At 32.6% G+C, this 16,168-nt stretch overlaps 1 protein-coding gene across 7 annotated transcripts in view; it reads right to left on the reverse strand.

Annotated features, from left to right (window-relative positions):
- Window positions 1-3,479, reverse strand: part of mapk10 (mitogen-activated protein kinase 10) — a 144,297-nt gene extending 140,818 nt beyond the window's left edge. For 4 of the 7 annotated variants that reach the window (XM_056445807.1, XM_056445812.1, XM_056445813.1 and 1 more), the window contains exon 1: window positions 3,124-3,479. In XM_056445807.1, coding sequence (XP_056301782.1) covers window positions 3,124-3,126 — 3 coding nt within the window. In that variant the 5' untranslated portion in view covers window positions 3,127-3,479. The remainder of the gene's footprint in view (window positions 1-3,123) is intronic. The other 3 variants (XM_056445808.1, XM_056445811.1, XM_056445809.1) reach the window with 1 other exon arrangement.
- Between the last annotated feature and the right edge of the window lie 12,689 nt (window positions 3,480-16,168).

The following is a 16,168-nucleotide window of genomic DNA, read 5'->3' on the forward strand; positions in this document are numbered from 1 at the left end:
CTCAGCTTGGTATGGTGGTCCATCTCTGTTGATGTCGGTTTGATGGCTTTAGCCACAATATTCTTAACCATGACCCTATTACCATTAGCTTGCTATAAGGGAATGATGCACAAAATGAAAACCACATCCCCTACTTAATATTCAGTTTCAGTTGGAAGTACATCAGCACACTGATATAAAAGTCTCAGCAACTTTCTGTTCACGCTGACTTTAAACAGAAAAATACACACAATAAACATTTCTGAAACATGTCTGTCTTGGTGAGTTTTATCTTAAACACAACTAATTGTGTCTTAAATGAGCAAAAACAGTAAGGAAACTGATTCATTGCTTGTCATTATAGATATTTCCATGATCTGTTTGCTTGGTGAATTGTACGACAAGCTCCGCCTTCTAGTGGGCGTGTATAAGAACATACAAACATACAACAAAACATACCCTGAGTAACGTTTTTCAGATTTGCAGAAATGTAAACAGTGCCCTCTAGTGGATTTGTCATCCAAAACGTGCAACGAAACATACCTGGAGCAACGTATTTTAAGTTTTGCAAAAATGTATGCCAAGACTGTGTTTTCCAACCATGTTCCTGGAGGCACACCAACAGTACATATTGTGTCTCCCTTATGTGACCCATTCATTTCAGGTTTTGGAGTCTCTTTTAATGTTCTGATGAGCTGATTCAGGTGTGTTTGATTAGGAAGTTGATAATGGGTACTGTTGGTGTGCCTTCAGGAACAGGATTGTGAAACACTGGCCTAAGACATATATTTCCAATGAGCCTGGGCTGGGCAAATAGGGAGGCAGGCTACTAATCCAATATGAATAATTAACTAACCCAACAAGCCAGCAAATAAATATTGATAAAAATAACATAGTGGACATGGGTCAAGATTCTATTATTACAATAAACTATTAAGGTAAAAGAGTCAAGTCCTTAAAAAAACATTGACAGAGAAGAATTGTTTGCAGAACTGTCCAAGTCACATGGCGACAAAATACCAGCTTCTCAAGGCTTTGTCCTTCAGCAGTTCCCTCACAAAATCACTCTCTTTTTCCTAATCAAAATGTCAGCGTACCTGGAGAATACGAGATTTCAGATGATCGCCACAACCTCTGACACTGAGGCGTGAGGCGAATATAACCAGGGCACCCAGTGTTGTGCGATTTAACAATATACAGACACAATGGAACAGCCTAATTAGCCATATGGGGTCATTTTTGGGGAGGGCTACGGATTGGTCCACTGCTGTCCCTCAGAATATGCATAGCGCTTTGCCAAAGCCTGCAGTAATTGGCTCATTTTAAAAGAGGATGTGTGCTTTAGAGCCACGATGTGCCATTGCATTAAAACAAAAGCACAGATTATTAAAGCACCAAAAAACATTTGAGCGCAAGTCAGATTTCCAGCTTTAAAAAATAGACAAGGAAAGCCTAAGTGGCTTATTTTTTTAATTTGACAGGAATCTTTGATAATAGAACTCTTTGTGTATTTCAGTCAATTTTATTTTGCTTTAGTTAGTTTTATAGTTCTCACAAATGTTTTATGCTTCTTTGTTTAACATCATTAAACAGTACATTACTCCAAATCATTTTGCATTTGTAAATTAATGCATAGCCACTTTTACTCTGTGCCAAATATATAATATTATATACAATATATATTTGGCACAGAGTAAAAAAGTAAAAATACATGTACAGTATATGCACTTTTGCATTTTCCACACTGTTTAATACAAAGCATTAAGTATAAAGCATAAATACCGAAATCATAAATGCCAAACCAAAATAGTCCTGAAAACCAACTGGAAAGATTGTTCTGTTGTGTGAAGCGCTCAGTTGATAATATGTGAAAATATGTTTACTGATTCATGACACTGATTCAATAGATTTACTCTTCTCTGGCAGCCTTACTAAAAATAGGCTATATAAAATAAAATAAAATAAATATTCAGCATCTCAGACTTCAACATGAACTCAAATACGTGTCATTAACAGCATAAAAGCTTCAAATGCTTGAAATATTGATTGAATTTAAATATGAATATTAATATACAATGAACTCCAATTTTGCTTCTTAGAGAATAGAATGTCTTATTGTATCTTACAATTATTTTTAACTTTAAAAAATATAATCAGTTTGTTTTAGCTCACAATACATAATATAACTAACTTTAAGTCAATGTATTAATGTAATTTAATGCATAAGCAAACATATAGCCACATCTGCATCGAGACATTTATATAAATGTGCTGTTACAATTTTAATACATTTTGAGGCTATTATTCCATGCAGTCTTATGAAACATTATGCACTACAGTGCATGAAAACATTATATCATGTGATGTTCACTCAATATTTCTTGAAATCTTAAAATGGAACCAAACAAAAAATTGTTTAAAAACATGCTCTATCATGCATCACACGTCTGAAAACATCTAAACATGTTTTTAATGTTTCATGACATTTTTATTGTTGTTAAATAATGGTTATCCAGCCAAAATTGGGAACAAACTTCAAATTCGATTAAACTGTGTGAAAATGAGGTGTGTTTTAAACCTGCTTCCTGTTATTCAGGCTTCCAACATGAAATAAATAAATAAATAAACAAATTGCCATATGGCCCATCTCAGACTCCAGGATCTATATGCTTCAAACATCTTATAAGCATCAAATGGGAGAAATTATCTGAAAATATACTATATTAAATATTCTACTAGCAATTCTACGTTTTTTTAAACGCAACATAATATAATATTGGACTCAAACATCCGAAACGCATGTAAATGAATCGGCTTTTGCGTAATCACGTCATTGTTGTGACTTCAGATTCCATCAATCCATATTCTAACAAAGGCCTGCGGTCCCTGGAAACAGGACATATGATGATGCAGGACCGCGAGTGATGCAGGAAAAACACGGATGAACGTGCGCTCACACTCGCTCAGATCTGGTAAACACCGGAGAAATCCTGCCGTTCGGACATCGTTCGACATTCGTGACGGATCATTTATTTGGCTAAGCCGCGAAAGCATCGACTTCATTAACCTTCATTTCGATCAATATTCATCACCCCACCCTTCAGGTTCCCGCATCAACATCTCCCCACCGACCGACCGACCTACCATTCCGTGCCAGCTGCCCGTCCGATGATCCCGGTCCGGTGACAGTCCAGTCCTGTTCAAAACATTCCGGCAGGCGACTCTTTTAAAAACCACTGTATCAAACAGATCAAAAGAAAGTCTAACGCTGGAGGATTAAAGCCTGAGTTTGCGATGCTGAATCACTGCGCGCTCACCATTGTGCTGCAGGATGATGCCTGTACCATTATGGATCCTACCAGCGTAGTGATGGCAAAACGGGAGGAGGAGGAGGAGAGGGTGGGGGGTGCGAGAGACGGGTTGCCTGGCAACGGGAGGGAGCACACGATGACGTCAAAGCCGAGAGCGGTCTCATAGGAGTGAGGAGGAGATGGAAAGGAGCGGCGCTCTGATCGTGCATCTGGAGATTGGCGGATCTATGCGCACATGACCGCCGACTGCGTGTTTGGAGGCGGGCAGAGAGACAGAGAGACAGGCGATTCATTTGAAGCAATCGGGTCGTTCGAAGAATCAGTTCAAATGAATCGACTCAGCAGAATTTAAGGGAGCTGCGATTAAAAAGTAAATCTGAAATCGGATCTAGCGCTTTATTATTGGGATATGCTTATGAGTTAATTAAACAATATAATATCCTCAAACGATTTATTTTTGTCAAATTTTAGTGGTTTGTTCTGGCACACATTGCATTTTATTTTAATAAAAGAACAAACAAAGAAACACATAAATACACGAAAAAGGGTCATTTCTTTTCTATTTGACCAAGTTATTACTAAATAGGCTAATGTACTCAGATGTTATAGGCTATTTTACTCTATATATCCTATTATTAAATCTAATACATTTAAAGCATGCTGGAATTAGAAAAACTGACTAAAACGTCGATATAGTTGTACCTGTAATACTTTCAGTTAATCTCTCTACCTAAAGGACTTTCTTGTATAATCTTGCATAACTGCTATGAATCACTAGATTCGGTTCAAACGAACGATTCATTTGCGAATCACTCGCGAATTGACTACTGTCAGTACTTTAACACTATAAACACTGCACCTATAGTTTGCATGTAGTTGAATATATGTGTATCCATGTTATCAATATTTCCAGAATAATTGTTTGTCTACAAATTAAGCGTATTAAGCATTTAGAAGATATTAAAGGGATAGTTCACCCCCAAAATGAAAATTTAAATCTTATTTACTCACCATCAAGTGGTTCAAAACCTTTATGAGCTCCTTTTCATCTCTTATACACAAAATAAGATATTTTGAAGAAAGCTGGAAACCTGTAACCATTGACTTCCATATTTGCCTTTTCTTACTATGGAACTCAATGGTTACAGGTTTTCAACTTTCTTCAAAATATCTTCTTTTGTGTTCAACCTAAGAAAGAAACTCATACAGGTTTGAAACAAGTAAAATGTGAGTACGTGATGATAGAATTTCCATTTTTTGAGTGAACTATCCCTTTAGTAAATAAAATCTAAATACATATATACAAAATAATAATACTGAATGCACTATTGCTAGTTTTTCTCATTTCCTTGTAGATTACATTTAAGTTCCTGCATTTAAGAGGCTGTGTAACTGAGTGTAATTTGATTAAAATTCCTTTATTTCTCGAGTCCCTGTGATGTTTTCACTTATACTAAAAAGCCTGTCAGCCCCAGCTCTCAGGCAAGCTGTCATCTTTAGAAACATTTAGTGCAATGTCAAGTGCAGAACTTGCTGAATGTGCAAGAAGCTGCTCTGGGCGTCTATCTCACTATCACAGCCCTGTCTCTATGAGAATATTGCTGTAATCGCACCCGTTCTCGAACAGGACTATCTGTCCAACAGCTCGTACTTAACAATGTCCTTCTATACTTCTCAAATACTAACACCCTCAAGCCCCATATTGCGGATATGCTCTGTGGGGACATTCATGTACTGCTGTTATGGACTTGTTGAACTTATATTACATCTGATCTGCCTCATGGTTACTGTCAGAATAAACATCTGTAAATATTGATAAACCTACATGTCTAGTGTAAAAATTATGTTTTAATGTTTTAATTTAGTGTCGATGAATCATGAATTTGTGTCTATCGGATAAAATATAATAAAGTTCATGGCTAAATAACACACAAAAAGTACACACAAAATAAATCAAATAAATAAACAAAATTAAGTAAAAATATTAATAAAAATGAACTTGGGATCAAAATATGGACAAAACCAACTTTTTGAATTTACTTATTTATTTATTTGTTTGTTTGTCATTATTGTTATTATTATAATTTATTGTTGTTGTTATTGTAAATATTATTGTTTTGTTATTATTATTATTATTATTGTTGTTGTTGTTATTGTTATTGTTATTGTTATTATTTGTAGTAGTATTGTTAGTTTTTGTTTTTGCTGTTGTTATTATTATTATTATTATTATTATTATTATTATTATTATTATTATTATTACTGCTGCTGTTGTTGTTATTATTGTTAATATTTATTATTTTTATTATATTATTGTTTATTATTATTATTATTATTATTATTACTGCTGCTGTTGTTGTTATTATTGTTAATATTTATTATTTTTATTATATTATTGTTTATTATTATTATTATTATTATTATTATTATCATTATTACTGCTGTTGTTGTTGTTATTGTTAATATTATTTATCATTATTATTATTATTATTATTATTATTATTATTATTATTATTATTATTACTGCTGTTGTTGTTGTTGTTATTGTTAATAACATTTATCATTATTATTATTATTATTATTATTATTATTATTATTACTGCTATTGTTGTTATTGTTAATAATATTTATCATTATTATTATTATTATTATTATTATTATTATTATTATTACTGCTGTTGTTGTTATTGTTAATAACATTTATCATTATTATTATTATTATTATTATTATTATTATTATTATTACTGCTGTTGTTGTTGTTATTGTTAATAATATTTATTATTATTATTATTATTATTATTATTATTATTATTATTATTACTGCTGTTGTTGTTATTGTTAATAACATTAATTATTATTATTATTATTATTATTATTATTATTATTACTGCTGTTGTTGTTGTTATTGTTAATAATATTTATCATTATTATTATTATTACTGCTGTTGTTGTTGTTATTGTTAATAATATTTATCATTATTATTATTATTATTATTATTACTGCTGTTGTTGTTGTTATTGTTAATAATATTTATCATTATTATTATTGTTATATTTATTATATTATTTTTATTCATTCATTCATTTTCTTCTCGGCTTAGTCTCTTTATTAATCTGGGGTCACCACAGCAAAATGAACCGCCAACTTATCCAGCATATGTTTTACGCAGCGGATGCCCTTCCAGCTGCAACCCATTACTGGAATACACCCATACACTCCAATTCACACACATACACTACCGTCGATTTAACCTACCTAATTCACCTATAGCGCATGTCTTTGGACTGTGGGGGAAACCGGAGCACCCGGAGGAGACCCACGCGGACACGGGGAGAATATGTACACTCCAGACAGAAGCATCAATGTCATTTTTAACCTAACAATTTGTCTATATTTGACCCAAAATTATAATATAAAACATTCCTTAGTGTATAAGGAAAATCAGTATGAAAATGCTCTGCAACTTGCTCTGCAGACTTTGCCGGTGCTGTGGAAAAGTGCACACATAACTAATGAATCCATATCAACTCAGCTGTGTTTTAGAGTGGACTGGAGTGGCACATAAAAAGGCTTTCAGTGTTATAGAGGGGAATCAGATACATATTTCATGATTGTTGGACAACATGTCTGTGGTGAAACGATTCAGTGACACTGCAGCAAAATAAATAAATAAGTTAATAAATGGAAATTTGGAGTGTGATAACGTGTTGTTTACTATAATAAATTAAAATTACCCCCCCCCCCCACCACCAAAAAAAAATACATATACAAAACTTTGCAGTTTTATTTGGATTTATATTCTGAAAGATTTTGCTGAGAATATGTTCATTCATACTTTGCCTGATTGTATACAACAATGCATCCTACAAAATAACAATATCATACAAAATTCTGCCTGTTTTCAGTATTTTGTAAATTTTTCATTCATGAAAAGAGATTTTAAAAAGTCCCTTTATAATAATATATGTAATTTACATACTAGGCGACAATGTGGCTCAGTGGTTAGCACTGGACTTTCCTCCAGGTGCTCCAGTTTCCCCCAAAGTCCAAAGTCATGCGCTATTGGTGAATTGAATAAACTACATTGGCCGTAATGTATGTGTGTGAATGAGTGTGTATGGGTGTTTCCCAGCACTGGTTTGCATCCGCTGTGTAAAACATATGCTGGATAAGTTGGCAGTTCATTCCGCTGTGACGACCCCTGATGACTTATCCGAAGGTAAATTAACGAATGAATGAACATCAAAAACAGATTTTTAAGTGTTTCTTTTTGTCACACAATTTGCTTCTGTGGTTTTAAGGCAGGTTTTTAAAGGTCGTTTTCTCAAAATGTGTTTCATTTTTCATCTCATTTTTTATCTTTTGAATGAATCCTTAAATCTTTAGCAACACTTCCATACACCAGACTTAACCTTTTTATCATATCTACACTAGCAGTCAAAAGTTTAGGGACAGTACAGTTTTTAATGTTTTAAAATAAGCTTCTCCTGGTCACCAAGGCTGCATTTATTTAATCAAAAATACAGTACAAATTGTAAAATTGTGAAATTTTATTGCACTGTATAATAACTGTTCAAAAGTGGTTTATAATTTAATTTAATCATTTATTCCAGTGATTTTAAAGATGTATTTTCAGCTTCATAACTTCAGAAATCACTAGAATATTAATTATTATTATTATTATTATTATTACTATCATTATTATTATTATTATTACTATCATTATTATTATTATTTTTATTATTATTATTATTATTATTATTATTATTATTATTATTATTATTATTAATGGTAATTGTAAAAAAAGCAACAAAGACTGGAGTAATAATTTCATTTGAAACTAATAAGTAAGCAGTTATTTGAAATTAATAAATATTTAACAATTTAACATTTTCTTTATATTTAATAAATGCCGCTTTAATGAACAGAATAATTTTCTTAAAAAAAAATAAATAAATAAAAAACGAACCCAAACTTTTGACTGTAAATTTATAGTGTAAATTTATAGGATTTTACTGAGAAATCTGTATCCATAATTTGCATGACATACAACAATGTATTATACATCTATCTATCTATCTATCTATCTATCTATCTATCTATCTATCTATCTATCTATCTATCTATCTATCTATCTATCTATCTATCTATCTATCTATATATATATATATATATATATATATATATATATATATATATATTTGTATGTATCTTCTGAAATATGGAAAAAGAGATTAATTTAAATCTCCTCCTAAATAAGAGATTAAATCATTCATTCATTCATTCATTTTCTTTTCAGCTTAGTCCCTTTATTAATCTGGGGTCGCCACAATGGAATAAACTGGCAACTTATCCAGCATATGTTTTTTACGCAGTGGATGCCCTTCAAGCTGCATCACTGGGAAACATGCATACACAATCATTCACACACATACACTATGGCCAATTTCATTCATTCATTTTCTTTTCGGCTTAGTCCCATTATTAATCAGGGGTTGCTACAGCGGAATGAACCGCTAACTTATCCAGCATAAGTTTTACGCAGCGCATGCCCTTCCACAGCCACAGCCCATCACTGGGAAACACCCATACACTCTCATTCACACATACACTATGGTCAATTTAGCTTACCCAATATAGTGCATGTCTTTGGAATTGTGGGGAAAACCGTAGCACCAAGAAGAAACCCACACCAACACAGTGAGAACATGCAAGCTCCACACATGAATGCCAACTGACCCAGCCGAGACTCGAACCAGTGACCTTCTTGCTGTGAGGCGACAGCGTTAAACACTGCGCCACCACGCCGCCTAGAGATTAAATCTCCTCTTTAAAAATATTTAAATCTAATTAATAACAAATAATATAAATAATTTAAATACAATCTTTTAACCTGACTTCATACAGAGTTTATTTACTGTGCTAGAAGTGTATGCAAATTAGCGCATATTTATGAATCATTCAGTCAGTCATTCATTCATTGACGTGCTTACAAACAGTAGCGTTCCTTTGCAATGACTTTTATTATGACGCTGTATCTCCACTAGGGGGCGTGTCCTGCATTATAAATACAAAGGCAGCAGAGCAGAGAGTGGAAGGAAGCCATTCACGCCGAATTACTTCCTGACAGACTGAGGATTGACCTCTAGCTGCTGAAGACAAACTTCCAGAAGCTGCCTGATGTTGAGTAGATCATCTCTGACGATTACTTTTTGTCTGATTATAATTTAGCGGATTATTTATCTAAATAACTCAGAAATTAAGCACATGTTGCTTGTACCTTGCATTTTTGGGGGCTGATGTAGTTTCTTTGATGTTATTTGATATTGTAGGAGGACTATAAAATATGCTGAACTAAGCAACATAAATCGTCAGCCATTATCATGTTATCATGTTAATGCAGGTCATGGTCCCAACAAGGAAAATATACAAATGTTTGTCATTACTCTGCTAAATTGCTATTTACATCCACATCTGGAATCTGTTTTTAGATATGAATACTTTAGACTGGTTCAAACAATTGCCTCATTGAATTTTATTACGATATTTGCATTAGTTTTAACTATTTAAAATGAGTCATATAAAACATTAAAATAATAAAACAATATCAGGTACTATAACATATCATTTTCTTTTCACCTTAGTCCCTTTATTAATCTGGGGTCGCCACAGTGGAATGAACCGCCAACTTATCCAGGATATGTTTTACACAGCGGATGCCCTTCAAGCTGCAACATAACACCGGGAAACACCCATACACTCTCATTCACACACATACACTACGGACAATTTAGTTCATCCAATTCACCTATAGTGCATGTCTTTGGACTTGTGGGGGAAACCAGAGCACCTGAAGGAAACCCACGACAACATGGGGAAAACATGTAAACTCCACACAGAAATGCCAACTGACCCAGCCGGGACTTGAACCAGCGACTATAATTACCGGTTATGATAATATTTTTTTTAATATCTATTTTAAATATACCAAACAGTGATCATATTTCTGTTTATTTTGTCTAGATCACATCAGCTAGCCAAAAAAAATGTATTGTCTTTTTATTCAATGATTTTGAATTCTCATTTTATTCAATGATTTGGAATTCTCAATACAATTTAGCATTAACAAATGAAAAATAAAAGCGTATGTTCAGTGATTCCTAACATTTAAGTTGAAAAAAATGTGTTCATATTTGCAATTATTTTCATGTTTTTGTTTGTTTCTTTATTTCTTTACTGCTGTTTGTTTTTATTTCTTTGTTGTGTATATTCCAGGTTTATTATTGCTAACTAAAACCGGAAAACTAAAATAATTTTAAAAGAATTTTAAAAATACAAAAATGAGAATAAACCAATTTTATATAATATTTATTATGATATCTGATAACGATTTATAATAAAAACAAAATTACAAAATAACAAATATATAATAATAATAATAATAATAATAATAATAATAATAATTATTATTATTATTATTATTATTATTATTAAATTTCTATCTATAAAAGTCATTGGAGTTACAATAAATTTATTAATAATAATAATAATAATAATAATAATTTACTCCAATGACTTTGATAGACTTTTATGGATAGAGTTTTTGGATATAATAATAATAATAATAATAATTTTTTTATTATTAATATTATTAATAATATTATTATTGTTGTTGTTATTATTATTATTACTATAATAAAATATTAACCATTAAATTTTGAGTTAAAATACTATCCAAAAAAGCATATCAGAGACATTGGAGTTGACGTGAATTATTAATATTTATTTATTATTATTCATTCATTCATTTTCTTTTCGGCTTAGTCCCTTCATTCATCAGGGGTCGCCACAGCAGAATGAACCGCCAACGTGTTTTTTTTTTTTTTTTTAAAGCGAATGCCATTTCAGCTGCAACTCAACACTGGGAAACATCCATACACACTCATTCACACACATACACTACGGACAATTTAGCCTACCCAATTCACCTGTACCGCATGTCTTTGGACTGTGGGGGAAACCAAAGCACCTGGAGGAAACCGACACATGAACACGTGGAGAACATGCAAACTCACACAGAAATGCCAACTGACCCAGCCGAGGCTCGAACCAGTGACCTTCTTGCAGTGAGGCGATCGTGCTACCTGCTGCGCCACCGTGACGCCCATTATTATTATTATTATTATTATATTATTATTATTATTATTATTATTATTATTAGTAGTAGTAGTAGTAGTAGTAGTTTTAACTAAACTACATTCAAATGCATATACTCTAAGAGAGTCAGTGGCTTATGTTTGGTCTGCAAGCTGCTGAAGCTGGACTTTAACCCAGAGTTTAGCTTCTTATGTAAAGTATGCATACAGTATGAATCATACACTGTAGAAGAGATCAGATGGATTAAACTGTATTAACTTCTGTCTTCATCCAGGCCTTTAGGGAGCAAAACAACCATTAGTTTCCAGAACAAATCATGCCTCATACTCAGAAATTCTGTATTTCTATACAATTCTATAGAAAAGCATCCTTAGGAATAAAAAAAAATACTTGTAAAAGTGCACAAGAGGGAGCAAAATATCAGAAACAGGGCAAGCAATTACCAAACTGTCTATACTAGTGTAGTCGGTCTTCCCCCATCCTCCCCTTTTCCCTTCCGGCTTCCCCACAGAGGGTTAATGGGCTGAAATGGCCTTTAGGTAAAAACTTCTAAAGCCCCAGATGCAGAAATCTTGCAGTCAGTCACAAGGAATATCCCATTCTCTAAATACTGAAGACTTCAAGAAAAATCCAGAGGAGTTAACGAGGAAAACTAGTACACCGTACACTCGAAAAAAATATTTTGCTGCTCGTTCAAACTTATTTAAATTGAGCACAATTCTTGAGATTTTTTTTTTTGTGACAACCTAATTGTTTCATGTTCAATCAACTTAAATTTTCATGTATTCATTCATTTTCTATTTGGCTCACTCCTTTTTTATTGATCTGAGGTTGCCACAGCAGAATGAACCGCCAACCCATCTAGCATACAGTATGTTTTTACGCAGCGAATGCTCTTACCATACCTTTCACTGGAAAACATCCATACACACTCATTCACACACAAACACTATGGTCAATTTAGCTACCCAATTCACCTGTACCCCATGTCTTTGGACTGTGGGGGGAAACTGGAGCACCTGGAGGAAACCCACGTCAACACGAGGAGAACATGCAAACTCCACACAGAAATGCCAACAGACCCAGGCTCGAACCAGTGACCTTTTTGCTGCGAGTCAGTCGTGCTACCCACTGCGCCACCGTGCTGCCCCCACTTAAATTTGTAAAAACTAATAAGTTAGCTCCACCGATTTGTGTTAGGAAAACATGACAGAATTGTGTGGAACCAGCATTTTGTACAGTGTAGAATATATATATATACACATGTATGTATATATTATATATATATATATTATATATATATATATATATATATATATATATATATATAGTATTATATATAATATATACATACATAATACATACCATACATACATACATACATACATACACTACATACCATACATACATACATAACATACATACACATATATATATATATATATATATATATATATAATATAATGCTACTTCAATAGTCAGAAGTAAAAAGTAACCTTCCGAAATATGTCAATTAATGATAAAAAAAAATAACAAGCATAGATTTTTATTTTAATTTTTTTCCATTTCCAAATCCATTTGGCCTTTTAAGTATGCACTGTTTGGCATTTCCCTTCCTCCATGTGCCATATTGGTGCTGTAATTCCTCATAATCTGCTCCTCAGGCTGCTCTGCTCTTCAGTCCACCAGCACCTCTTTTGCCCCACTTTTGTGGACGCATCAGGCCAGAAAACAACCCCAAAAAAATCCAGCGGTGTGTTTTTAAAATAGCACTCATTCTGCCTCGCGCCGGATTCTGTTGTGGAGAAAGAAAATGTCAGAGCTGTAGCAGAATAGCTCAGAGTGACATTTGGTTCATCCGTATCCTGCTATTTGTGGCTCCAAACTCCCCCCCCCCCCCTGTTTGGCCATAATTGCTAACTTGCTGTATCTCTTGCACAAACTCTGTGTGTAGAGTTTGCATGTTCTCTCTATGTTGGCGTTTGGTTTCCTCCGGGTGCCCCGGTTTACTCCACAGTCCAAAGACATGCACTATAGGTGAATTGAATAAACTAAATTGGCCGTAGTGTATGTTATGAATGAGTGCATATGGGTGTTTCCCAGTTCTGGGTTGTTATCAAGATTGAAATGTGATGATTTCTGTGAATAATAAAGAAAGTCAAAGTCAGTTAACAGATTTCTATTTTTTCAACATTTTCTGGATCTAGCAAGATCATGATTTCTGAAGGATCAAGTGACTATTAAAGGTCATGTTAAAAAAAAAAAAAGTTCTGTTTGATTCACATAAATAATAAGGAAGTATTGATTAAAATTATTTTAATGTATATAATTATGTAGTCAGTTCTATGTGACTGTTCATGGGAAGATTACAGAATTCTAAAGGTTTTGTGTAGAGATTTTTAATTGACTGTTTATAAAAAGATTGCATGTTTCTCTTAGAAACCATAAATGATTCTTAAGGTGAATTTACATTTGTATACAGTGTCTATGAATATGGAAACTAAAAACTGTTGTACAGTATGTTTTTATAACAATACAATACACATTGTAGAAATTTATAAAAAAATTGCTGTTTATGATGTTTACATTAGTGTGTGTTTGTAGTGAGAATACTGTACATGTTATTATGTAGTAAAGTATTATTAAAAAGTATTATTTATGACAAAATAAATTTTCAAAAGTTTGATACTTGAAGTCATTCATATTAGACATGATAAAATTACATATTTTGAAAGCAAATACTATTACATTAATATTTTAAATGGTATTTGATATATATTATATTTTGATTTCATTAAACTTAAAAACTTTATTTGGCTCAAAGATACTTTTTGCTTTTGGCTACCTTTAGTAATGGTCAGTTAATTATTTTCAAAGTAAAATTTTAAGTTGATATAAAGTAATTAGATGTAACAAGTTGATGCTAATTTATTTACTTTGATCCAATGAAGCACTTTTTTCAGTGTATTTCACAGTTCTTGTCTTTATTTTTGATAAATACATGCAGCCTTAGTGTGCAGAAATAGACTTGAATACATTAAAATATCTTACTAATCGCACACATTTGACTGTATATGAAATAATGTTTATTATTCTAATAACTGCCACAAAATAAACAAACAAGCAAACAAACAAAAACATTTGCATTGTCTATACAATCTGCATTAAAAAAACAAGTAGCATTAACAAAATTGTTATTTAGAAAATTTTTGCGCAAATATTTTTCAAGTAAAGTGCACACACGGAAATTAGATCAACTTAATTAACCTGAGTAAAAATCACAAAATCGATTCGTACATGCATCTTTACCTGTAAAAATGTAAATAATTTTTACCTTTAAGTCTTTTTTTAAAGACTGCAGTGCCGGTGTTAATCAATTTAAATTAAATTACATTAAATTGAATTAAATTGTAACAATCTTATATCAATGTGATTATATAAAATGTGGAAAATAAAACTATGACAAAGACATTTCTGAAGAAATAACTTACCCCCCTGCTATAATGAATGCATGAAATAAGTCTCTCTGATCCAAACAAGGTGTTGTCAGTAACCTTTAACCTCTTTTAGGGGTCAAATGCAGGATTGTGGTGATCTCCGCTGCCCCAGGTGAAGTCAGAGGCTCTGCTCAGGTTTAAAGCAGGACGTCCAGGCCAGGGTCAGTAATGAAGGACAGGAGCGTGATGGAGGAGGGGTGGAGGTGTACTAGACTTCATTTCCTCAGTGGCTCTCAGGCAACACACCACAGGCATTACTGACCCCAGAACAGAGACTTTAAGCACAGCACAACACTATAGAAAAACTAGCAGGTTTGAGTCATTCATTCATTTTCTTTTTCAGCTTAGTCCCTTTAGTTCAATACGGGGTCGCCACCGCGGATGAACCGCCAACTTATCCAGCATATGTTTTATTAGCTGATGCCCTTCCAGCTGCAACCCATCACAGGGAAACACCCATACACTCTCATTCACACATACATACGGACACTATTTAGCATAGCCAATCACCTATACGAATGTCTTTAGACTTGTGGGGGAAACCGGAGCACCCAGAGGAAACCCATGTGAACACAGGGAGAACATGTAACTCCAACACAGAAATGCCAACTGACCCAGCCAAGGCTCGAACCAGCGACCTTCTTGCTTCTTGCTGTGAGGCGATTGTGGTACCCTCTTCACCACCTTGATGCCCAGTATTTATTCTTCTCTTTCTTAATTGGAGGAATAAACTAGTTGATTCGAATGTCTTTTTCATGGTATTTTCAAATGATTAATTTTAAATGATGGATCAGAGAATTAAATAAGATTGCATAATTGCTATTTAGATTAGCTTTAGTTGTTTGTTAATATCATTCAAAGGCCATTTCAATGTTTTTTTTTTTTTTGTTCAAAGGGTATAAAAACCAATTTTTGATATTTTCAAATAATAAATAATTAATATTGCTTTTTGTAAATATGGTGCATTTAGGTTAGTTCAAGACTGAAAGTTTAGTGAATGTTTGATTTAAGGGTTTAATTCAGTTGTAAGGGGTTATTAATTCATGTTTCATCTTATAATTTTAATTAGTTAACTTTAGTATTGAATATCATATATATATATATAATATAATATATATATATATATATATATATATATATTAATATATATATATATATATATATATATAAATATTATTATATATATATATATATATATAATATATATATATATAGATATATA

This window comes from Danio aesculapii, chromosome 21 (assembly GCF_903798145.1).
Source record: "Danio aesculapii chromosome 21, fDanAes4.1, whole genome shotgun sequence".
Lineage (NCBI taxonomy): Eukaryota > Metazoa > Chordata > Actinopteri > Cypriniformes > Danionidae > Danio > Danio aesculapii.